General features: G+C 31.9%; 3 protein-coding genes across 23 annotated transcripts; all 3 read right to left on the bottom strand.

Annotated features, from left to right (window-relative positions):
* Positions 1 to 221: 221 nt before the first annotated feature.
* Positions 222 to 4,378, bottom strand: LOC107944685 (uncharacterized). 16 transcript variants are annotated; one of them, XM_041094951.1, is made up of 8 exons: positions 4,133 to 4,378; positions 3,243 to 3,366; positions 3,026 to 3,115; positions 2,289 to 2,867; positions 1,820 to 2,183; positions 1,542 to 1,623; positions 1,034 to 1,276; positions 222 to 512 (listed from the first exon to the last, which is right to left on the bottom strand). In XM_041094951.1, the coding sequence occupies exons 1-7, from the start codon at positions 4,325 to 4,327 to the stop codon at positions 1,082 to 1,084; spliced, it is 1,629 nt and encodes a 542-aa protein (XP_040950885.1). In that variant the 5' UTR covers positions 4,328 to 4,378; the 3' UTR covers positions 222 to 512; positions 1,034 to 1,081. The 16 variants fall into 16 exon arrangements, with proteins under 16 accessions (XP_040950885.1, XP_016734003.1, XP_040950880.1 ...); XM_016878514.2 differs by having other exon boundaries at positions 2,289 to 2,939; positions 4,133 to 4,368; XM_041094946.1 differs by having other exon boundaries at positions 222 to 460; positions 2,289 to 2,939; positions 4,133 to 4,368.
* A 7,285-nt stretch (positions 4,379 to 11,663) lies between these two features.
* LOC121218173 (trimethylguanosine synthase) lies at positions 11,664 to 17,130 on the bottom strand. Of its 5 annotated transcripts, none has more exons than XM_041094941.1 (11): positions 16,890 to 17,130; positions 16,715 to 16,769; positions 16,574 to 16,628; positions 16,335 to 16,420; positions 14,733 to 15,673; positions 14,305 to 14,471; positions 13,993 to 14,224; positions 13,771 to 13,906; positions 12,963 to 13,057; positions 12,736 to 12,859; positions 11,664 to 12,244 (listed from the first exon to the last, which is right to left on the bottom strand). In XM_041094941.1, exons 1-11 carry the CDS (start codon positions 16,970 to 16,972, stop codon positions 12,167 to 12,169), a joined length of 2,052 nt encoding a protein of 683 aa, XP_040950875.1. In that variant the 5' UTR covers positions 16,973 to 17,130; the 3' UTR covers positions 11,664 to 12,166. The 5 variants fall into 5 exon arrangements, with proteins under 5 accessions (XP_040950875.1, XP_040950876.1, XP_040950879.1 ...); XM_041094942.1 differs by having other exon boundaries at positions 12,736 to 12,820; positions 16,890 to 17,117; XM_041094944.1 differs by lacking the exon at positions 11,664 to 12,244 and having other exon boundaries at positions 12,734 to 12,820; positions 12,963 to 13,053; positions 16,890 to 17,118.
* A 2,568-nt stretch (positions 17,131 to 19,698) lies between these two features.
* Positions 19,699 to 22,766, bottom strand: LOC107910223 (protein DCL homolog, chloroplastic). Of its 2 annotated transcripts, none has more exons than XM_016838007.2 (3): positions 22,243 to 22,766; positions 22,058 to 22,172; positions 19,699 to 20,025 (listed from the first exon to the last, which is right to left on the bottom strand). In XM_016838007.2, exons 1-3 carry the CDS (start codon positions 22,605 to 22,607, stop codon positions 19,852 to 19,854), a joined length of 654 nt encoding a protein of 217 aa, XP_016693496.2. In that variant the 5' UTR covers positions 22,608 to 22,766; the 3' UTR covers positions 19,699 to 19,851. The 2 variants fall into 2 exon arrangements, with proteins under 2 accessions (XP_016693496.2, XP_016693497.2); XM_016838008.2 differs by lacking the exon at positions 19,699 to 20,025 and adding an exon at positions 20,774 to 20,905.
* Positions 22,767 to 24,279: the final 1,513 nt, after the last annotated feature.

Below are 24,279 nucleotides of genomic sequence, written 5' to 3'. Positions count from 1 at the left end.
TAGCAAATGAACAAATAACGAGAAGGGAAAAAAAACAAACTTTTATAAATTAATTTAATTTCTTTCCATAATTTGAACCGAAAATTTCTCACAAATGAGAAATACAAATAAACTCTAATAGTGAACAGTACGCTCATTTAGGATTTTATGAATACAGATATAGGCCCAAAATGTGGAACATCTAAGTCTTATGTAAAATTACCATGAAATAGATGAGAAAATTTTATATAAAGAAAAAAGATGCTATTTTCATTTCCAAGGCAAGCTGCCATAGTAAGGAAAGAAACTTAAAAGGTTGATTACATGCATACATATACATCATATATATACATGCATGCATACATACATGCATGCATGCATTCAAGGGTTTTTATTAGACATACTTGCAGTAAATCTTGAAGTCCCAGGACATGCACAAACTGCAGTGAACCAATTTAGCTTCAAGTATAATAGTTGCTTCCTGTACAATATTATTCATATATTATCTCCAGGTTGGTCTTTTGTTGTTCAAACTGGTAAGAGATATAAGACAGAAACAATGTAAGCCTAAATCATCATGTGCTTTGTCATTTGTTCGTCATAAGTTCGAAAGTTAAAATGCCAGATAACTAAGACTTGAAGCACTCGTTTACATGGAAGGCTTAAGTTCCGGTTTTAGCACAATTGATTCAGGGAATTACTCTTTAAGAGGTGATATCTAACAAATTTGGAGTTCAAAGCATTAGAACCCCTTTCTTCGAGGCTGCAGGTCTCTAGGGGAAAGCAATCGATTGGTTCGATTAAGAAAACACAAAAACAACTTAATCAGCAAACCTCATACTTTAACCGATTGGCTAACTGACTTAAGTCTTAACTGACCTAACCAAACGGACTTAACATTGTTCAGTTCAGTCACTTGAGACAGTTAAGCCTTATCAAGGGGTGTGCCACACTGAATGTCATGTTAATGCTTTTTTTTGCAAAAACTTTCTACTTGAAAAATGCAAAGCAAAAATTTCAGAAAGAAACAGAGGTTGCGAGCATAACAAGTTACCTTGCATTTCAGGCCCGATTGAACGGGTAAAGATAGCTAACCGAGACATTAGAAAGTAAGGCAGGTGAAGCAATCAGTCAATGAGGTTCCATGGAACGGTATAGCCTTACGGGAGGTCCTTGTAACTTGATGGGACTGATTGGATAACATCGAACTTCTCATTTCTTGGGCTCTCCTCTGAGCTGATCTCAGTTTATTCATTATCTTATCCATTGACGAGGATCTCTTCTTTTCCAGCTTCATCTGAAACACATTGTTGCGTCAGAAATGATGACGATAATAAGTTCTCAGGTCATGCTAGATCTGTTTCTTTTTTGCCACAGATTATTGAGTTGGCAATCAACATCGTTGGTTTTTTAGCAGTTTTACCTTAAAAAAGTATATTCTACTTTAGATAAATGGATCCAAAATGATTCAAGTATCATACAGTTTTTTTTACTTTTTCGTTAAATATCTCCTTTCCAATTACTTCAATTGTAAACGGAGAAGTATTCAAGTAAAAAGCAACCTCTAGTTTCCTTATTGCTGCCTCAGCTTTTGCCTTCTGCAGATTCTCCCATGCAGTGATTTTGGCTTCTTCTCTTTCGTATCTGCAAAAGTGAAAGAAAGACGTCAAAATATGAACATTGATCAAATATGTTCTGTAAGCATTTCAATTTATGTTCTCTGATATTGGTCAACTTTTTGGCACCTAAAGATGAACATTCCGAAAATTCTTTTCATCTAAATAGGCTATGTGCTCCATTAAAGTAATACGTTGGTTATGGTTAGGCAAAACCATCTTACGTAGAAACGCACTTTGCTGTCTCAGTCACATCCCAGGTTGGTGTACGAGTGTCAGCGGCTTTCTTTCTCCAATCATCAACGATTTCTGAGCTCTTCGCAGTGTTTCCAGCTCTATGCTTCTTTGACCACCTAGTCATGGTGACTCTTTCATCTATCTGTACATCTCTCACTTCTGATTTAGAGGCATGGATGCTTTGCAGTTCCATGATAGGTAGAGGAGACGGGGTGGAGAGAGAGAAAGAAGCCGATTCTTTGGTTGATGAGCAAGTGCTACCCTGTGGGCTCATTTGGGTTGCCATGTCTCTTCTTGAAACCGTACGAGAAATATCAGTGGCTGCATCCTTGACCATGTCAAGATTTTCATCTGCATCTTTGATGAAAGTACAGTAGGCTTAGAAATTATCATGATAAGAGCAACTTATGTCTTAATAGAGCGGAGGAATTTTGTATCATAAGGATAGATATGCACCTTGAGAAGGCAATGATGGTGGACTTACGACCTCAGAGCATCCATGCACACTAACAGAACGGGCCATGCAAGGCTCAGTTCGAACAGCAAACCCACCACCATGGCTACGAGAATGAGCTACCAAACCATTTGCTGAAATTATACCGGCTGAAAAAGGAGAACCAGCCATGAAATTCCCCATGTTACCCCCATCAAAGATGTACATCGAAGGCGAATACAAAGAATTGTAAGCAGCCCCAGGAGGACCAAGTGGACCACTCTTTGATTTCGGTCTTCTTTGAGGATGCATGACAGATTGTTTCACACCACTATCCCCTGGACTAAGAATCCACCTTTCAGCATTTTCCCACTTTGAAGGTAAAGTCCTTCCATTGTTACAAGGCAACATCCCAGCAACATTCCCCTGCCTCTTTACACCATTGTTGTGCAATGGTACACGTTCAGAACTCGAACCCTTCTGCATCCCAGCACTCAAGTTATTGTGATGATGATAATTGGGAGTCCCGGGACTAGGAAAGGCACCCGATTTCCGTGTTGAAACAGAGCTTTTCTTCATAGTCCCCAACCGTGGAGACGAAGCTGAGACATTATTTAGATCTAATGAAGTGGGTATTCGTGAAGCTTCAGATCTAATCTTCCTATCCTTACAATCTATATAAAAACAATTCAACAAAAAAATGAAGCTAGAACTATTTAAGGTAAAAGAAACAATTTCAAGAAAGAAACTAAAAGGGTACCTTTAGTAGCAAGAGAGAATGAGTTTCTTGCTGAATCTATGAGTTGATTTTCGTCCTTTACATGAACTGTATCGTTTTCATCTTTTTCAACTAAAAGTGAAAAGGGGAAAAATAAAGGAGTGAATTTTGAAAAACATTTTGTTCTCTTTCGTTGCTTTCAGTTTCAACTTTAAAGAAAAATGGTAACGATAAAAAGGGGAAAAATATTTGCGTGCACCTTTCACTTTCTCTCCTTTTCTGGAGAAACGACTGTGATTAAGGACTGCGTTAGCTTTGTTTGTATTTGAATCTGGTCCACTCAAACTCTCATTTTGATCTCCTCTTTCATGTCCTGCCAAATGCTGCAAACAAAAATAGCATTTCAAACACTATTTCTCTCTTTTTTTGCCCCTTTTTTTCAGGAAAAAAGATTAAAAATCAAATCAAATAATAAAGAAAACAACATGCAAATTAATCAACAATGATCGATCACACAATGCACTCATGCATTACACTGAGAAATTGAATTAAAGAGGAAAAAGAATCAACACTATTCCTCTTTTTTTCCTCCTTTTCCCTTAAAAAAATTTTAGAAACAGATAAAAAAGAGAGAATAAAATAAAATAGCATGCAACTTGATCGACAATGATAGATCACGATGTACATTGTTACTTACGGCTTCCTCTGCTTATGCATTGCACTTAGAAATTGAAATAAAGAAGAAGAAAAATCAACACTATTCCTCTTTTTTCCTCTTTTTCCATTAAAAATGAACAAAAAAAAACTTTAAAAAAATTAAAAATAGCATGCAATTTGATAAACAATGATCGATCACGATGTACACTGTTAGTTACACAGCTTCCTCTACTCATGCATTGCACTGAGAAATTGGAATAAAGAAGCAAAAAAAAAACACTATTCCTCTTTTTTCTCCCTTTTCTCTTAAAAAATTGAAAAAATACTTAAATCAGATTCAAAAAACAGCACGCAAATTGATCAACAATGATCGATCACGATGCACATTGTTAGTTAACAGCTTGCTCTACTTATGCATTGCAATGAAAATTTGAAAGAAACAAGAATGGAAAAAAAATAGAATGATAAGTTGAAATTTTTGAAGAAGTTTACTAAAGAGAGTTCGGAAGCTAGAGAATCATGGTCGTGAGCATCGGAGGCGAAAGAACAGCGATCGACACTAGCTGAAGCTGAAGAGAAGAGGCTGAAATTGGATTCCGGAGTGAATATAACTGAGTCGGGACTCGCATCCCGAGCTCTATAACTTGATCTAATGGTGCTTTGTTCTTGAAACCCTTGCTCCGCCATTTTTTTTTTCTTCTAAGCTTGTTTCTCTTCTTCTTCTTCTTCTTCAAATGTCGCCTATTGTTAATCTGCTTATATGATTTATTTATGGCTTAATTGTGCTCTCAGTGCTTTCCCTTTTTCATCATTTGAAATTTAGTCCTTACTTTTAATTCCGTCTTTAAAATAAATAAAAAATTTGTTCATTTAACCAATTTAAACTCAAGTGGATGTCATGTGAGGAAATATATTATATTGACTTTCATTCTGATCGTACAGCAGAATTTTACAATTTAAATAGAAAATCTTCATATCTGAACTTATTGGTGAAATATCACAAAAATCCCTATATTAAGAGTTGAATTGTACTTTACCTCTTTTATTTAAAAGGTGGGTAAATTAGTTTTAATACATCAGATCAAAAAGCCAACTGATCCTTTTCGTAAAAAAAAAGTCTTTTGTTTTTACGTTAAAACATGGCTTAGCTGATAACATAACTAGACAATTATATATGATGTATAACTAGTTTTTAATAGTAGAAATTGATAGAATTTTTAACAATTTGACCAATTTGTTTTGTGATCTAATGTTCTAATGTACAAGAATTAATTTACTCATTTTTCGAGTACAGGAAACAAAATATAATCCAACTCGTAATATAACCATAATACTATCACATTTACTTATTTAACCTTCTTCACATGCAATATTCGCAATATAATCAAATTTTATTTTAAAAATGTTACATAATTCAATTTAAATTGTATTAAATCATAATCTAAACTTCAAATATGTGAAAGAGAACATGCATTATGGGCGTAATTATTTAGTATTTTTCTTTAATTGTAAGGGTAATATGGACTTTGGGCTTCCTTTTATTGATAAGGAAAAATGGATGGGTGATATTATTATTTATTTATTGCTGTCGTGTTAAAGACAAATTAGTACGAAAAAAAGGGTCCTTCAATAATAATAATAACTAACGGAAAACGGCACCGTTGGAGGAGAATTTCGGTAAAACTATCATGAAGGCTCATATTGTCCCCCTCTATTAAAAGAATAGACAAATTAGCTTCTATACATTAATTTAAAGAGTAAATCAATTTTTTCGGTTAAAAAACTCCATCCATTTGTACGATTAAGAATGAGTGTGGTTGACGGAATAATCAAACAGTGATACGTGGTGTGCCCAGCCCGAAGGCCCGTCTGAAACGTGGGGGGTTGGACAAAAATATAGGCCCGAAAAATAGGGTTGGGCAAAAAAAATAAGGCTCATTTGGAAATTGAGTTGGACCTCGAGCAAGCTTTTTTTTGCCTGAGTTCAACCTAAATTTGCAAAAAAAAAAACTTGTTATTGTTTTGTTGTCATTTCACTATTATATTGCTACTATTTAGTTAATATTGTTTAGATATTATATAACTCTAATTTTATTGTTAATTTTGCTACTATTTTTAAGGCATTTACTTATTAAGTTGCATCTATCTTAGTGTTATTTAAGTATAAAGAATTTTTCTAATTTAGTCTTTATACTTTCATTTCCAGGAATTTATCTCTCAATTTTTTAAATTTTAAAATTCAGATCTAATTTTTAAACTGTTCAAAATATTTTGCTAAATTCAAGTTAATTACAATGCTATTTTTTTAATTACATTGCAACCAAGTGAATATTTTTTTATTTCAAAATGTCATTTAGTCCCTGTACTTTTAAAATTTCAGAATTTAAGTCTAATTATTAACACTAGTAATTTTTTTAAAAATCTAAAAAGTGTAAGGACTAAATTTCAAATTTTTTAAGAATAAAAGTACATTTGGCAGATTTTAACCATAAAAAACTGAGTCATCTTAGTACATCTATTATGAAAAGAATATAATGTTTTTATTTGGACATGAAATAAAATTGAAGGAATTATGGGGTGGTGGTGATCAAATCAAATCACTTTTAATTTTTCCTTTTTTGACAATTTGGTCCCACCCATAAAATGTGGCGTATTACATGGAGCTATCATCTTCTCAATTTCTCGGTTGACATAAGGGGCATTTCAACAGTTTAAAAATAATATTTTTAAATCGACAGTCAAATCGATCAAATTATTTATTCGTAGATTTAATTAATTAGGTTGATTCAATTGATTTGATTGCAAATTATTAAAAATTCAAAAAAATAATAAAAAAGTAAAAAAAAAATCTGAACTAATTTTTTACCTGGTTCAATTGATCTATATCAATTTTCAAGTCAATCGGTTTAAAATTTCTTTCCGAATCGATACCCCGATCAATTTTTGATCCAATTACTCCATCCGACCGATTTCCAATTCAACTAATCTATTTAGCTAATCCGATATACGACCTAAGATGATGAATATCTTAATGGAGTGGAACAATTATCGTAATGATAAAAAAAACCTAAGATGTTTGATTATTAAAATATCAATTTTTTAATGTTAAACTTGTAAAATCATTAGTGGAAAAAATTAAAGATCGTGAAGCCACAATAAATATACGACTTGACTTGAATACCTTGGTACGTTTAATTAGGGGTGAGCAAAATTCAATTCGATTTGAAAAATTTGATAAAAATTTTATATTTTGAATTAAGTAGTTTGAGTTATTTGAGTTAATCAAGTTATTCGGATCAACTCGATTAAAAAATTAAGTTTTTTGATTTAACTCGAATATGAATTACGCAATTTGAGTTATCTGAATAAAAAAAAAAGATAAAACTACGTCGTTTTGATAAATATTTACTTATTAAGTTAAAAGGCAAAACCATTATATTGTTTATGTAGTTAAATAATCTTGTACTTCGTCTACTAGTTAAATAATCGGTCCATGTAAATGCAACATTAAGTATAAATAATAATATTCGTTAGCTCGACTCGACTTGGCTCGAAATTTTTTGATTCGATTCGAAAAAAATTCACATTGAGTTCGATTGCTAAAATAAGATTTGTCAACTCGACTAACTCGAATTTTTTTTACTCGACTCGATAGAATACTTACCCTTATATTCAACCAATTAGAAGTATTTTTTAATATATATAATTTTTTTAAATAAAATTTTTAAGAGTTTTAGTTAAATTATAGAAAATTACAGTAAAATGTGAAGAATTAAAATATATATATATAAACAGTACTAATTTTTTCAAAAATTGTGAAAAACCCCACTAAAAAATTTGAATAGTCAATGTCGATTAACGGTGATCAACGATAAATCAACACCAAGTAACAGTGGTCAAAGTCAACAATAATTTTAAAAAATGTTTAATTATTTTTATTTTTGAATTTATTTTTGAATTTATATATTTTTGAATTTTTCATTTTTTGAGAATTTATATATATATATTTAATTTCAATACATACGAACACCGCGTGTCCAATTATAATTGCTTAAAAGTGTCATGTGTTGAATTCTTATTACTTAAAAATGCCACGTAGTGCGTTCTAATTAGGCCAATACCAATTGGGTTTTTTAACACCATTAGACTATGCTGATTAACAGAATGTCTTTAATACCAATTTAAATTAGTGTTTTTAGATTCGGACCAATAGTCGAACCGATCAAGTCACTAATTTTCAATCTGATTGATTCAAACGTCAATTCGTTTTCAATTAAAAAGCTCATAAAATTTTAAAAAATATATAAAACTCGATTCAATATGTTGAATTACCATATTAATAAATTTTTATCTCAATTCAACTGATTGTTTTTTATTAATTTATTCTCGATCTAATCTAACTAAAAAAAGCAAATGCATGCCAACCATTTATTTTATTTTTCTTCTTAGATTCTCTTTCTAATCTAACAAAGATTTTTTGTGTAGGAAAAGCAATACTCAGAGCTATTTATTACATAAAAAGGACGTATCATAGCACAAACAAATGAAAATTCTCCTTTCACTATCCATTCCCACACCAAAATTTCTACTCCACCCTTTAAATTTAATTATACCCAATTTGTCAACTCAAAACTTTACTGCAAATCATTCCACCTTCTTTTACTTGAATATGTAAAAATAAGATGTATTTCTCGATATTTATAGGTGTCGAGTTAAAAGTATAGTCAAATCATCATAGAATATATATCTTATATATTAGGAGAAAAGTATTGTAATGTGTAAGATCTCAACACTTATAGGTGTCGAGTTTAAAGTGATGCCTTTTGATTGATTTTGTTTGTTGGGTTAAGCGACTCGTGTAATACAAGGAATAGGTTTTTTAGGGCTACTTCGACATTCATTAGTGTGTAGGTTAAAGTATGGTTAGATCACCGTATAATTCATGTTTTGTATGTCAAGAGAAGTATTGCAAAGTACAATGTGCTGAACCTTGATACTCATTGGTGTTGAGTTTATGGTATGTTGACATGGTATTAATTTGTACATTAAATCGAGTTCTTATCTCATCCCATCGAAAATCAAGTCTCACATGTTTCCAAAAAGAACATTTCCCATCGATCATACTTGTTACATCGAAAATAAAATCAATCAACGAGCTGGTGAAGAGGTATGTTGATATTATATTCTTATTCAATGTAAGTGATTATTTTTGTAATAAATATAATTGTATTTATTGCATATATTCGTGGTATTTGAGCGCTATTTTTTATTTAAGGCGCAAATGCCAATCATTTGCTTCCATATTGAGGAGTGACAACATTCTTATTAGGTAAAAGATTTAAGTTAATGTAAGATATATCGAGTGACCCACAAAATCTCAATTGGCTTCACATGATATATTTAAGGGAGCAAGATAAATATTATTCAAACGAGCATAGACAATGGGTTTTGCTGTGAGACCAACTAGCTCAGCATTCCATTTATAGTGAAATTATCTAAGATGGTAATTTCCAGACCTCTTAAAGCATATATGAAATGATTTTTGCTGATGGATCAAGCACTGGACAACTATATATGTATATTGAAAATCTAATTCAGTTGTGAAAGTATTTGGAAGTTTTTAAGTTGATATAATGGGAGGAGAAACGCGTTTCAGTACGTTCAAACCCACATCCTCTTACACTAACAACAATATCAATGCTAATCGAGTTAAGACTCAACCGGCTAGACAACTATATGTATTATGTAATTGACATATGTATAAGTGATAAATGGAATGAAAATGGAGAAGTTAGATTACCAAAATTGAATAAAATGAATGCATTGGTAAGTGGTGAGAAAGTAGCCATGTTTGTGAGGGTTGGGCTCTGTGGGGAAAGTTGGAAGGCAAGGCTTTTAAACTATTTGTTTTTAGTCAGTTTGGTCCTGTTTTTGCAGTAACCCACGTGAGGCTTCACCAATTTCAGAATGCATGCTATTATTATTGGTCAGTGAGGTTAGGTTTTGTTTCATTAAAAACCAATAATGGACCCCCCCAAACCCTTTTTAGCAAGATGCCCATTTTATAACATAAATGCCTCTTTATAACATAACAACAAATTGCATAATAATACCCCACATTTTGACTCAAGCACTTCATACAATTTGCACGTCAAGCACTTCATAATTGATTCTCACACCCATGAGTTCCTTTTATTTTATTTTTAAAAAAATTATAAGAGTAAATTACACCCAAGGTCATTAAACTATTGATAAGTTCACATTTTTTGATCATTCAATTTTAAAAAATTTCCAAATAATCTTTGAATTATTCGAAAATTTTCATTTAACTATCTGAAAGTTTTTATTTAAGTCAATAGGATGTTAAGTTTTTTTTTTCTTATAAGTTTGGTTAGTAAGCTCCAAGCAATGATTCGATGATCAGTACAATGAATCTATACCCCATCAACAAGTAAAAGAATATACCTTAGATCCAAATCAATTTGACAATCAGTGTCAAAGATCGAAGAAAAAAGTTGTTTGAATTTTGGTTAGCAAATTCGTGACGTTTAAAGTTGTTTCATGTAAAGAACTTAATTGTAAAAGAGAAAGAGAGCTTCCAATTGGTGCGGATGGTACAAAGAGAGAAAGTCATACAGCAGAGATTTTAACAGCTTGGTAATTTAAATGAAAACTTCCAGAATAATTCAATGACCAATTTGTAACTTTTTTAAAATTAAGTTATCAACATGTAAAACTTATTAATTATTTAGTGACCCTAGATATAATTTATTCAATAAATTTTTTTAAATCTTTTTAAATTCTTCGAGTGATGATATAGTACAATCTGAATCCGCTAACATGATTACACTTCAAAAACAATAATGACCCAACTCCTCTTTTTGGGCGAATGGCGATTTTATAACATAAAGGAGAGTTTCTAACAACAATTGCACAATAATACCCCACATTTTGACTCAATAATTGATGCATCCATCTCTCACACACGCACTTTCACATGTACTAAATTATGCAACATCCCGAGGGATATGAATGAAAAAAATTGTAAAAATATATTTATAAAAAAATTTTAAGAACTAAACAAAATTATAGTTGAAATGAGGTTTTGAAAATTTTGGTTTAGATTTATTTTAGGTTTAAATTATTTTAATAGATCTTAGGTTAATTTATAATATTATTCAATTACAAATATATTTTTTAAAAAGTTAAACTAATTTGCAAGTCTTTATGCCATTTATTAGAGGTATTTATTTATTATTTTAATTTAACTAAATTAACCGATCAAATTAAAATCGACTTGGTTAACCATTAAAAGTTCCAATTTGATTAACAAAAGAACTTTTACAATATTTCACGAATAGATAAATTTAATTCGGTTAACGAAATTAATCGAAATTTGATCATTTTAACTAGATATATAAAATTATCTATTGAAGAATTACTTGAAGATGTTAATTTTGTTAACTTCAATTAATCGAATCAACTGATTAAACACCCCTACTTTGGAAAATAAGATGATCTTTAGTCTCGGGTTTGGAAGCAATAAAAGTAAAATTCAACATTTTTAAAACACGATAGTTGATAAATTACTTCTTGTTTTTTTTCCTTAAATTACGTTAAAACACGATAAAACATTTTTTAATATTCAATTTTACTGCTAATTATAATATTAACTATTTGCTCGAAAATTAAAACTAAGCTGCTCACATTTTATAGTAGAGGTGAAATTAACTAGGAGATCACTGTATTATAGGGACCGTATCAAATTAGCCCCTCTATTATTAAATGAATCAATTTAACCCCTATACTATTTAATGAAATCTTTTTATTTGAAATTAAATTGCAATTGGAAAAAAAATTCGAGACTTCTTTTTTACAGCAAATGTTAAATATGATACAATTTAAACTTATTTGATTCTTTTTAATAATATAGGGACTAATTTGATGCAATCTCTATAATACAGGGATCTCCTAAGTACTTTAACCTTTTTAAAACAATAATGCAAATGAAACTACTTCTGACTTTGCATCAAAACCACTTACCTTAATGTATTGGAGTACCGTATACACGATTTTCGGCTCTCAGTACAACACCGTGTGCCCTAAAAGTGGCTGAAGAAATGAAGGCCAAGGATGGCCGGTTGTTAAAACCAGCATAAAGAGATGAAAATATCCTAGCCTAATCATAAATCAGATAACTAAGACAGAATGGTCGACACAAGATTGTCAGCTTTCCGATGTTGTCCAAGGCATATAGTCTCTATACATCACCCTATATCTATTCCTTGGTTGACATAAATATACAGCTGTGTAAGTCATAAGGCGACTAACTTGGTGGCCTACATTGTCGGTGAGCTACGTTTTTCATTTTTGTAGAGAGAATATCAAAGCACTAGCATTACTTCCAATATCGACGTAATCAAAATTGGGGTCGAGGCGAAGGGAATCAACAAGCTTATGATCCATAAAAGACTGTCCTCATTCTCCTTCGTCACTTAAAAAGATAGCTGCTGATTTTATTGTCCTTCAAATGCCTTCAAATGCCGTATCCGTGAAGTAAGCAGTTATCCCCTTCAACTTGCCATTCAAAAAGTTTTTCTCAACCTAAGATCAAAGATATTCGCCTTGAGCAACAAGAAACTAAAAGATTGAACAGCCGAAAATAAAGCTAGTGAACGATTACCCGTCTAAACTTTTAATATGATTATATATATAACTTTGCAAAACTAGAATTGGAAAAGAAAACTGGGAATAATATGTAGAAATCCTAATTAAAAACGGATTTGTGTATAAAGCACAAACCGGAAAATTAGTAAGTAGACAACCGAGGCTGTCAAGGATTGAACTTGCTCGCTAGAACAAAGACCTCAATTTTGATGACATCAACTTATCACCTAAAATTTGTGAGCCTGATTTATTCTTGCTACAGATTATCGAGAAAGTTCAACCCTAAGAAACAACTGTAAACCAAACATCATAGCTCTAGTCAACATATCTAATGAACACATCAAGAATCTCCTATCTTACATCCCGTGGTAACCTACTAAGAGTATATATATCGATGAAGAGCACTAATGAATAAAATTTACAGTTACCTCTAATGACCAAGGAGGCTGTGCAGACAGGGACAATTCAGCCAATTGGTTGAGATCTACATTTCTAGGGAGAAACATGACAATTCTGCAGGAAATTTTCTTCGCAACGTTAAACAGGAAATATCTGCGGAAGAGTAATCAAAATGGAATTAAGACAACTATTAAGAGACGCCAAAAACAAAATTTAAATAAATGGGAAACATTTTAGTATCGGAAAATGCAAGTACCCGTCATGTGGCTTCAGCATTGTCTTCAGGTCATATATCTCTACTTTAGCGTAATCAGGACCTCCCCAAGGAGGAGATAAGAAGACAGTGTCTGCCTATGGCACCAGGCACGTGGATGATAAAAGTTATAGAATCAAATAAAAAACCAAAACAAATGCATCGAAAAAGACACCTATCAGCACGAAACAAATACATGGATGTCAACAAGTTTGGTGAATGTACCCAAGAGGTCCCTCTATTATAGGGATTAGATCAAATTTGTCCCTTTATTATTAAATGGATCAATTTAGTCCCTGTACTATTATAAAGAACCAAATAAGGCCAAATTGGAATAGAGAACAATTACCGTTTAGAAAACATCATTTACTGTTTAACAGAAATAATATTTTTAAAGTTTTTATCATTCTGTAAATGAAATCTTTTGGTCAGAATTGAACTGCAATTTAAAAGAATAATTTTAAAGACATTTTTCACACGGTAAATTTTAACTCTATTACAATTTGGACTTATTTGATGCTTTTTAATATTATAGGGATTAAATTCCATTTAATAATAAGACTAATTTGATCTAGTCCCTATAATACAGGGACCTCCCAGGTATTTTAACCCAATAAATTACTAGTCAGCATCTTATTCAAAGTCTAATTATCTCTAATGTATCAAAAACTAAAACGTTGCAAAGGACACCTATTGACATAAAAGTGTCGAGTTCAAACCTTGGGAAAGCATGGTTGGTTTACGGAATGGAATTACTTGCCATATAAAGTAAGAACCAAAACTAAAATATGCAATAAGCTAAAATTGGTACCTTCAATTTAGGTGCTATAGTGAAAAAATCTCCGGTTACAAAGTCTATTTGGTCATTGACGCCATAGACAGTTGCATTCTGATATGCATAATCTATCTTCTTTGGATCAATGTCAATAGCAATAACATGTGCACTCCTGAAGAATCATGTGTTACAAGAAAATAATGGAAAAAAATATCACCAAACCAAGCAAAGGGGAAATAGAGTTTCGATAGTATTCACCTCTGGGCCAATTGAATGGCGTTCCCACCAACTCCGGTAAAAGAGTCGACCACAATGCCACTCCCGCAACGGGATGCATGATGCCTAGCTATAGACTCTGGAGTTACAGAAAACCACCCTTCCTCGTCCATTTTAATACCATCATCAAATCTGGAGAATAGTAGGTATCTCTGACACCAATATTTACCTATAATGGCGGAATGCTCCTCGGACATTCCTTGAAATTGAAGTTCTGTAGAAAGGAACAAAACACAGTGAGTTAAAACGAGTTCATAGATAAAAAGGAAGGAGAACAAAAATTGCTGTATAAACCTTCATCATCCCGAGATAACTTCCTCTGAGATCGTTTTCTTGTTTTCTTTTTCCCTTTCCTAGTCACAGCCTCAAGCTCAGTATCCACCTGACCTTTTGCTAAAGCAACAGTCTCTAGAACAATTTCGTCAGCATCAGATATTGTTTCAGTGGGTGTCTTGGTCACACTGCAAGAAAACTAAGACCTCAGCGACCCAGAATGGAAACAATTAAAGCTAGGACCTATTGATTTTGTATTTATATGGTTAGTTTACATATGCACATAAAACAAATTAGATGCTTCATATCTGCTACGAGAACCAAACTGTTTAAAGCATGTTTCCTCAGCCATTATCATGCAAAAGAAGCAGTGAAATCACAGTTTCAGAAAAACAACTGCAGACCTACACTAAACCTGAAACTTATGTGCGATAAAAGAAGGTAATAACCTGTCAAGATTGTCCTGGACATCTGATATTAATTCTGATGTAAGTTCACCATCACAAAAGTCACTAGTCTCACAATGTTCACCAGCAAGCTCAAAACTCTTGCTTACAGAAGGTATTGTCAAATTAGAAGCAGCAGCAAGTTCGGTCCCGTTTGAAAGCTCATCAGATAACAGCTTCTCTAATCCACCATCATGTACGGATTTCTCAATGGAGTCGATAGCCATTTCATCTGACTTATTATTAAGGTTAGCAAAAACTAGATTTTCCATTCCCGGGGGTGGATCCCACGTGGAAGCTTGAGTTTTGATATTATAAAAGTAGTTCCTCGAGTAGAAAGAGTCCCAATACACCCGCCAATCACCAAAATCACCACCATATGTATGGTCATTACAATCAGAATCAAGCCCTTCTGAATTTGTAGAAAATGACTTGGGAACAAGTAGCTGCTGAGTGCCACTACAAGTACAAACCTTCTCAACCTTTTCGTGCTCCATCGAGCTTCCATCTTCTTTGTTATTACAATGATTGATACCTGGTTCCATTAAGCAATATTCTTGTAAAAGTTCAGCACCTAAACTAGTTGAGCTCACCATATTTATATCATCATCCTTAGACACAACATCACTCTGCCGTGCCAAGTTACATTCCCAAGCATCATTAGTCACAAGGTCAGAAATCCCATCGTTGTTTTGTTCCATCCCAACCAAGCTTGATGAATCTTCTTGCTTATGACCAAGGCATAGGGATCCATCAACACCCACTGCAACATCATGATAAGATGATTCACAAAAAGAACTGCTCGAGTTATCATGAAAAATAGGAGATTCAATCTCCATCTCACTCACTTTGGAAAATTCCATCACTTCTTCAATATCTTTATGACGATTAGAATGCTTTGGACGTGTACCCTTCTTTCTGCTAACAGTCATTTTACTACTTGTCTGCCACAATATTAAAATCATCAATAAGCCTCTATAAAGAAGTACCGACTGTCGTTCTACTTCAAAATAAGGTTCCTCTAATGTTACACAGCAAAACCAATAACCCAATTTCAAATTATTCAAGCACTGCTATTGCAGCAACTCAGAGATTGTGGATTCGAGCACGCTTAACTGCGTAATATCATCAAATTTAATTAGCTTGGGTTTACAGGTAGTTTAGAATTGTCAAAAAAAAAAGAAGTACCGACCATCGTTCTACTTCAAAATAAGGTTCCTCTAATGTTACACAGCAAAACCAAAAACCCAATTTCAAATTATTCAAGCATAGCTATTGCAGCAACTTGGAGGTTGTGGATTCGAGCACACTTAAGTGTGTAGTATCATCAAATTTAATTAGTTTGGGTTTACGGGTAGTTTAGAAAATTGTCAAAAAAGAAGTACTGACCATCGTTCTACTTCAAAAAAAGGGTTCCTCTAATGTTTACACAGGAAACCAATAACCCAAATTTCAAATTATTCAAGCATTGCTATTGCAGCAACTTGGAGATTGTGGATTCTAGCACGATTAAGTACATAATATCATCAAATTTAATTAGTTCAGGTTTACAGGTAATTTAGAAAATCATCAAAAAAGGAAGTACCAGGGGGGCTTTGAATTTACCTGCTTGTTGGTGTGGAAGGAAAGGGGGAGCCCCAAAGCATCCATTTCTTTAGCCAATTCAATATCCTCTACTGAAGTACTGAAATCTGAACTAACATAAGAAGGCATTTGATCAATAAAATTACTGTATATATGCACACCATCATCCCAATTTTCACTACCAATACTTAAAATAAACAAAACTAAATCCAATATAGCTAAGGATAATAAAATTCAAAAATAAATCACAAAACACTTGCCACAGCTCCCATGAGAAATGCTTGAGCAGTTCTTATCATTTTTTGTACATGATTTCTGCATTTAAACAATAACAAACACATTAAAGGGTAACCCTTCCCAAAAAATTCAAACGAAAAAAAAATTAGAGAAAAGAAAATTACAGTGGTGTCGGATAATAAGAAAGAAAATTCCCGAGTCTCCTTAGAACCATAATCCCTGCTTAGTGAACAAGTTGAAGTTAACTAAACTGTTAATCTTTCTACCGAAGTAGAATAAATTTGATCTAATTATTAGCTGAAAAAAAAAGATGGGTAAGAAAGAGGGAGAGAAATAAACCATAAGTGAACTTGAGTGAGCTTAAAGAGAGAACCCAAAGCTTTGATAGCTGGAGCTTCGCATTGGTTTTCGATTGTGTCCATTTTCGATGCCCAAAATCTCCGGCTTTTCTTACACGATGACAGCTTCTCCGGTTGGCTTTGAACTTTTATAGCACGCCGACTACTCCAATTACAATCTTAAAACGATTCTACGCTATTTTAGTTGATAGGGTAAAGTACCTCGTAAGTCCGACTAGATGAAATCAGTTGCATTTAATAATTAACTTAATTTTTATACTTTTAAAAATAAATAAATTAGTTCATACGCTAATATTTTCTGTAAGAATAATATCTTAAAAATATTTTTTATTTAAATTAAAATATTTCATCTATAAAATAAAAAACTTTAAAAAAATTAACTTTTTAAAAAGTAAATATTTTTTTAATTAATAAAAATTTATTTTTATTCTAATTTGACCTTATTTGATTATTTTTAATAATATAAAAATTAAATTAATTAATTTAATAATAAAAAAGATTGATTTAATCACATCCCACCTCTCAAATACATTCACCCCATTTTCAATCTATCAAATAAATTATTAAAAGTTTTATAAAATTATAAAATAGTTATAAAATTTAGTTTAAATCTAAATTTTAAATCTAATTCAATTAATCTGTACCGATTCATGAATCATCAATATTTTCTCTTGTTATGAACTAGTATACTAACCAACATTGAATTATACTTGCCTATTTTGAGCTCTTAATTATTTTCATTTATAGTTTTTTTTTTGTTCTTGCATTTTCTTTTAAGAAATTATTGTTTTGTTGAATATTAGAAACTGAATCTTTACAGACAGAAAAGTGGTCAATTTTATTAATAGTTATTTAATTTTGATGAAATTTACCTTTTGAAATTGTCAAAAATTTATTTCTACACAAGTTAATACGAGTGTATATATTTTTAAAAATATAAATGGCTTGTTAGGGTGATTCGCATTGCAATCATATGCTGCAACAAGAGTCGATCGAGGTCGCAAAAAGCTGTAGAACAAGTTGTAGAGACCGATCTCGAATTGAATAATTTTTAATTAAATTCGATTTAATTTTATTATAAAAATTAACAAATCAAACCCACCTAAATTAAAAATAAACTGAATTCAAAATACCCAATCCTGCACTCAAATGACAAACCAAAATCATCCACCACAGAACAACTCAAGAGTTAATTACTTTTTGGAGCATAAACTTGGGACAATGATTCGCACATTCACATTTGAACTTTTTGTTGAGCTAAATTAATTTCTTTTAAGTTCAGCATTTATTCTTAAGATTTACATTTGATAATTATTCTCAAATTTTCAGTCCAAATTATTCACTAAATTTACAATTGCTTCCACATTGAGATATGACTTTTTTTATCCAATTTTTTTTCAAAGAAATATCGGGAACTAATTTAAACAAAGAAGAAGTCAAATCAATGTGAGAACAATTGACAAGGATTAACTTGGACAAAAGAAATTTAAGACTCAGTGTGAGAATAATTGTCAAATTCAAAAACCAAGATAAAAAAAATTCAAACACTAACGTGAAAACACTTGTCAATTTCAAATCCCAAATAGTGCCTTAACCTAAAACCCAAATATCTTATATCTAAAATGACCTCAACATAAAATGATCTAAATTTGAAATTAATCCAAAAATCTTAAAAATCAAATTGATTTACCCAAATTAACCCAACTCAACATAAAATCAACCGATTCGATATCGAGAGATATAAATTTGAATGCTACTATAAAGCAAATCCCCATAATATCCTCGTAGGGAACTTGGTTACCTATGTCCAATGAGACATCCTCCACAAATAGGGATACCACTAAAATAGATATTACAATTGGGAATCGGTAACCACGTTCTTCGAACAAAATCCTATTTTAAAAACTATGCAAGCAACTGTTTGCTGGTTCGAAGTCTGCGACATCTAAGGGTAAGTTTGGTTCGGTTCGATCATTTTTTTGAATTTTTCAAATCGTCCATGATAATTCGGTTCAGTTCAATTCATTCATATTATTAAGCCACGAAAACTGCAGCCATATAAGAGGTTAGAGAGTCTACTTCTGTCCTCTTCCTTTGCCTTCAATCTAGGCATGTGCATACCAACATAAATCTGCCATCAATGAAGGTCCTCTAACAGAAAATACATTTTCTCATAACAGAAAGATTGATATCTTGACATCAGCTATAAACAATCTAGATTCATTTAAATGACCTAAATAATAAGCAGGTTAAAAATATGCCCCAAGTCTTTATGCTCTTCATATATTAGGAATTTCATCCCTCTACTTTTCAGATTTTAAAATTCAACCCCAATTGTTAACACCATTTCGCTAGTATGACATTTTGAAAAAAAAAATACTCATCTGGTAGCCATGTAACAAAAAGAAATGTTGTAATGAACCTGAATTTAACAAAAAATTTTAATGATGTTAACAATAAGACCTAAATTTCGAAATTTGAAAAGTGGTGAGACTAAATTCCTAATAAAAGTACAAGGACTAAATTCCAAACGTATGAAGAATACAGGGACTTGGAGCATATTTTAACCTAATAAGCACTGCAGAAGTTTGGCAGCCAAAGCAGTATGTGGGTGTGCATTTGTGTGTGTGCTTATGTTTTACTATGAGACAAATAGCATAGCAAAACAACAAACAAAGACTGCAAAATTCTATTCCTTGACAAACCCACATTGGCCTTAGACAAGCTACCAGTAAATTCATTCAGCAGCACTTGTGTATATAATCTTTTTCTCGAAACAATGTCCGGCATTGAATTTTCATGAATTTTCAATAATTGCTTTAATTTCTACAATGTTATCAGCTAATAAATAAGACATATTACAAACAATAAGAACAAAATTCACAAGATCTTCAGGATATAATGACATAAAAGTTGCTGACAAGTTCAGAGTATTACCCTTATCAACTACGTCTACGCCGTCGAAAATGTCTGAGAATGAAGCTGTCTGCATATAGAGGATAGTTTTTTCTAATTAGGCCCTTGATGCATTTCCAATAAGAAAAGTCAACCAGTTCTCCATCTTTTCGAACTATGAACAAACATCTCGAGCCTACAAAGTCGGGATGGTAACCAACCTGTGATTCAAATATGAGAAGCACTGATCATTTACTTAATCAAAACAAGTTAGTCAAACTGGCCATGGTACCACTTAATTTAACTAGTGTAAACCCTAAAATCAAGTTTTAATTAATTAAGAGGCTTCTTTTCCTTTAGCTAATTCACCCCCATTTTTGCATGTCCTTTCATTGGTCTTGCAGTTTAACTCCTCCATCATTCCAATCACCCAGAAGAACAAAAGCCATTAAATTCTATAAAGATGCACATGCTTAAGAAATTCATGTTTGAAAGGTGAATATAAAAAGGCTTTTGGACCACAGTGATCTGTTCAAGTTGCAACGCTATCCATGTTAGTGGTGAGTGGAAAAGCAACTGAGTAAGCCTAAAGAAAGAATGTTGACCGATAATATCAAGTGCAATCCCCTCGGCATAATCCATATCAATGTGGTGAAAGCAATTGTAAATGCACATTTTTACATGTCTGAAAACAAGTAAACAGATGAATATTCTAGCAAACAAATCAACCGGAAAATAACTCAGAAAAAGGACCCAAACATGTCTGATCACGTCGGGTGCACTACATGCGGCACAGCCCACAATCACCTCTAGTGCAAAGGTATCAAAAGTTATATGGACAACAACAGTTTTAGCATGGTTTCATCAAAAAATGCTAAAGCCAAGGAGGAAAAACAATTAGAGAAAACAGTTTTGAAGTTATGAACCATTAACAGAAATGATACTGGAAAAGGAAAGGTTTAGTACCTGTTTTGCCCCTGTACTAAAGTGAAATTCTCACTTTAGCCCTTTTACTATTTTTTGGTCACTTTCCCCCTCTACTTTCATTTCGTCCATCACTTTTGCCCCTTGACCATTTCCGTTAAAAAAAATCCTGTGTGGCTGTTTAAGCCAATCAGATGCGAACATGTGGAGGGCCAAAGTCAGTATTTCACTATAGTACAAGGGTCATGGTGAGAATTTCACTATCCACATAGGCCAAAGTGAGAGATCAAGGGGCAAGCACGTGAACATGTGGGATTTTTTTAACAGAAATGGTCAAGGGGCTAACATGATGAACAGAATGAAAGTAAAGGGGCAAAGTGACCGAAAAAATAGTCAAAGAGCCAAAGTGAGAACTTCACTATAGTACAGAGGCCAAATTAGGTATTAAGCCAAAAGAAAGAGATCAAAAGAACAGGGAAAACTAAAGGAGAACGACTTATCAGTAGAAAATATCAATATCCACGATTCCAGATTCAAGAGTATAAACTCCTAACAATAGATTAGCCTCTAATGTTTCTAACTAAAGCTTGAATTCACAAAAATGTTGTACATCAATTGAGCAGTTAAATACTATTGAACAAGCACAATTGTCCTCTATTTTGCCTACATTTTTTATCTGCTAGCTAAAAAGGCAAAGAGTTCACATCCAACTAACTAACACTAGAATATGCAGTTGTTAAAAAAAACAACACAAAATTTCAGCATCCTCAAAAGAAGAGGAAATACCATAACATACTTAAATTGGCTAAGCTATATTTTCCAAATGCTCTGTTTAGGAACATGAATTTGAAAACTTGGAGTTGGATTTCATTATTATGTAAATGGGAAGAATGAAATGCTTATGTTACGGACAAATTAGTTGGAATTCAATATAATATATATTTGAAAGGTATAAAAGTATAGATTTATCAAATCCAAAAATATTTTAAGAATTTCAAATTCATTACTAGATAAGCATATAACAGAGATGAAATTGAGAAATTATCATGAATGTTACATTTCCAAATAGTTTACTACTCAGTTCACACTATTTTTTAAATCCAAATTCTAAATCTAAAATCCAAGTTTCCAACCTAAAAGTATTGTGTGCAATACATATGCAAGTAATTCAAATGATGTATGATCTTCAAATATATTGAAAGACTTGGAGAAAAAAAAGTATACTATGGCAGACACACGTTTCCAACACTCATCCGAGTGCTTCAAGCTTTCAATAATAATAAATTCCAGAGATCAAAATTCAAAAAAATAAATAAAGAATAAACATACAGTGATGTAATCAATTCCACATCCAATTTTCTTCTCGAACTCTGGATGGTAAGGAAGCAACCTTTCCAAAATCGTCCTTTCATGCTCTGGACTCAATCTATCTCCAGCTCCATATCTAGAACAATCATTCTCTTTTAGAAATTAGATAAAACTAAAATAAAGCCAATAAGAATTAAAACACTTACTTTCCAGAGTGAATAATCATTCTAACAAAGCCGACAAGAGGCACGGTGTCCTCTAAAATCCTATCTTCCCAATCAGTCCATTCACCTCTGTTTCTTTTTCCCTCACTACCTTCCTCTTCTTCCAAAATTCCATCACTGTCCTTCTTCGGCACTGTACTCGGCTTCCTCAAGAAATCGGCGCCATAAGCTTCCTGGCTCCCGATTTTCCCGCCGTCGGACCAGGTCCTCAACGCTTTAAACCGAACTTGAAGAGACGTCGTTTTGAGGAAAGGATAAGATAAGATCACCGGTGAGGAAGAAACGGAGGTAGGCATAGAGGTACGGTGAAAGTAAGGCGGCGGCGGGGGGTTGAGAATCGAAGCCATGGTGAGTTGGGTTCAGTGAGTTAACCGAGTTTCGAAAGTATTGTTGAAGAAAGAAATGGGAGAGTTTAACCGTCACATTATCAAGGTGAAGGAAAAATATGAAGATTGTTTTGCCATTGGAAGGGAAAAAAATCTTAGCTGATAACAAAGGTGAGAGCGCCCTTTTGTCCAGCTAGGCGCGTTTTATTTTTTTTTAATTTGGGCCGGTTATGGCCCGTTAAGGCCCAATCTCTTGTTAGGCTTTTTCACGTTTATGATACTTGTATTATTATTAGTGGTGAAATTACCTAAGAGATATCTGTATTATAAAGATGGTATCAATTTAGTCCCTTTATTATTAAATGGGTCAATTTAACCGCCGTACTATTAAAAAAAATCAAATAAGGCCAAATTGGAATAAATTTTACATTTATTGTTTAACAAATTTAATATTTTAATTTTTTATAGTCTTGTAAATGAAATTTATTGTTTGGAATTAAATTGCAATTGAGAAACATAATTTTTAAGATATTTTTATACAGTAAATGTTAATTTTATTACAATTTAGACTTCTTTGATCTTTTTAATAGTATAAGAGATAAATTAATCCATTTTATCATAAAAGGATTAATTTAATCCTATCCATATAATACAGGACCTCCCAAATACTTTGACATATTATTAGTAGTTCTATGGCACAACTTAAGTTAAAATATATATATTTATAAAAATAATTATATTAAAGCAAAGTAAAATTTTAAGTGAAATAATTAAGTTTAAAAGTTTAAAGTTATGTGCTTCAAGTTAAAGTCCTATCATAACATTATTTTACTAAAAACATTATAAGACAAAAATACATTTATCATAATATTCATTGCTTTATGATAATCAGGGTATTTTAGTCATTTTTAAATTAAGTTGGTGTTCAATTGACTCGTGACATCAACTCATTATGCCACACTCACAATGAGGGTAAAAAAATAGGTAACAAATAAATTTATTAAAAATTCACATAAAAACAAATTGATGTTTTGGTTATAACAATAAAGTTAATTGCTTATTGTGCATACTTTTTTGCATTCAAACTTTACTATGGTCAATTTTTTATTGATTTATTATGTTGAAAAGATAAAAAATATCCTCATAAAATATGACTTAATTTGTATATGAAGGGTATTTTTGTAATTTCATAATTGAATTGATACTTAGTTGACCCGTAAAATTAACTCGATAAAATACTTAAAATAAGTATAAATAGATAATAGATTAGTATTATTTGGTCACATTATAGGAGGATAATGCACTTCAATACACTCAAACTCACATCCTCCTACGTTTACAACAATGCACATGCAAATTGAACTAAACTCAATCGGCATGAGTTTTAAATCTTGTTTAAATTTATTTATAGTTATAAATAATTAGCTTATGTGCATTTAAAATTGTCATAATTTTATTTAATATTAAGTAATTATATGTATTTCTTTTATTTTTATATTTTTCTTTTATCAAAATTTTAAACTCTAACAACTTCTTAATGCTCACATTATAATATATTATATTTATTTTCCATGTGATGTAAATTAAAAATAAAAATATCATATTTTAAACATGAAAATGAGTTGGACTGGACTGAGTTTGAGCTTTGAATATTAAAATCTAACTATGATCTATATATTTTAAATAGACCTAA

The sequence above is a fragment of the Gossypium hirsutum genome, chromosome D06, assembly GCF_007990345.1.
Source record: "Gossypium hirsutum isolate 1008001.06 chromosome D06, Gossypium_hirsutum_v2.1, whole genome shotgun sequence".
Lineage (NCBI taxonomy): Eukaryota > Viridiplantae > Streptophyta > Magnoliopsida > Malvales > Malvaceae > Gossypium > Gossypium hirsutum.
Note: the sequence above shows the minus strand (reverse complement) of the source record. Positions and strands in the feature narration are given on the sequence as shown.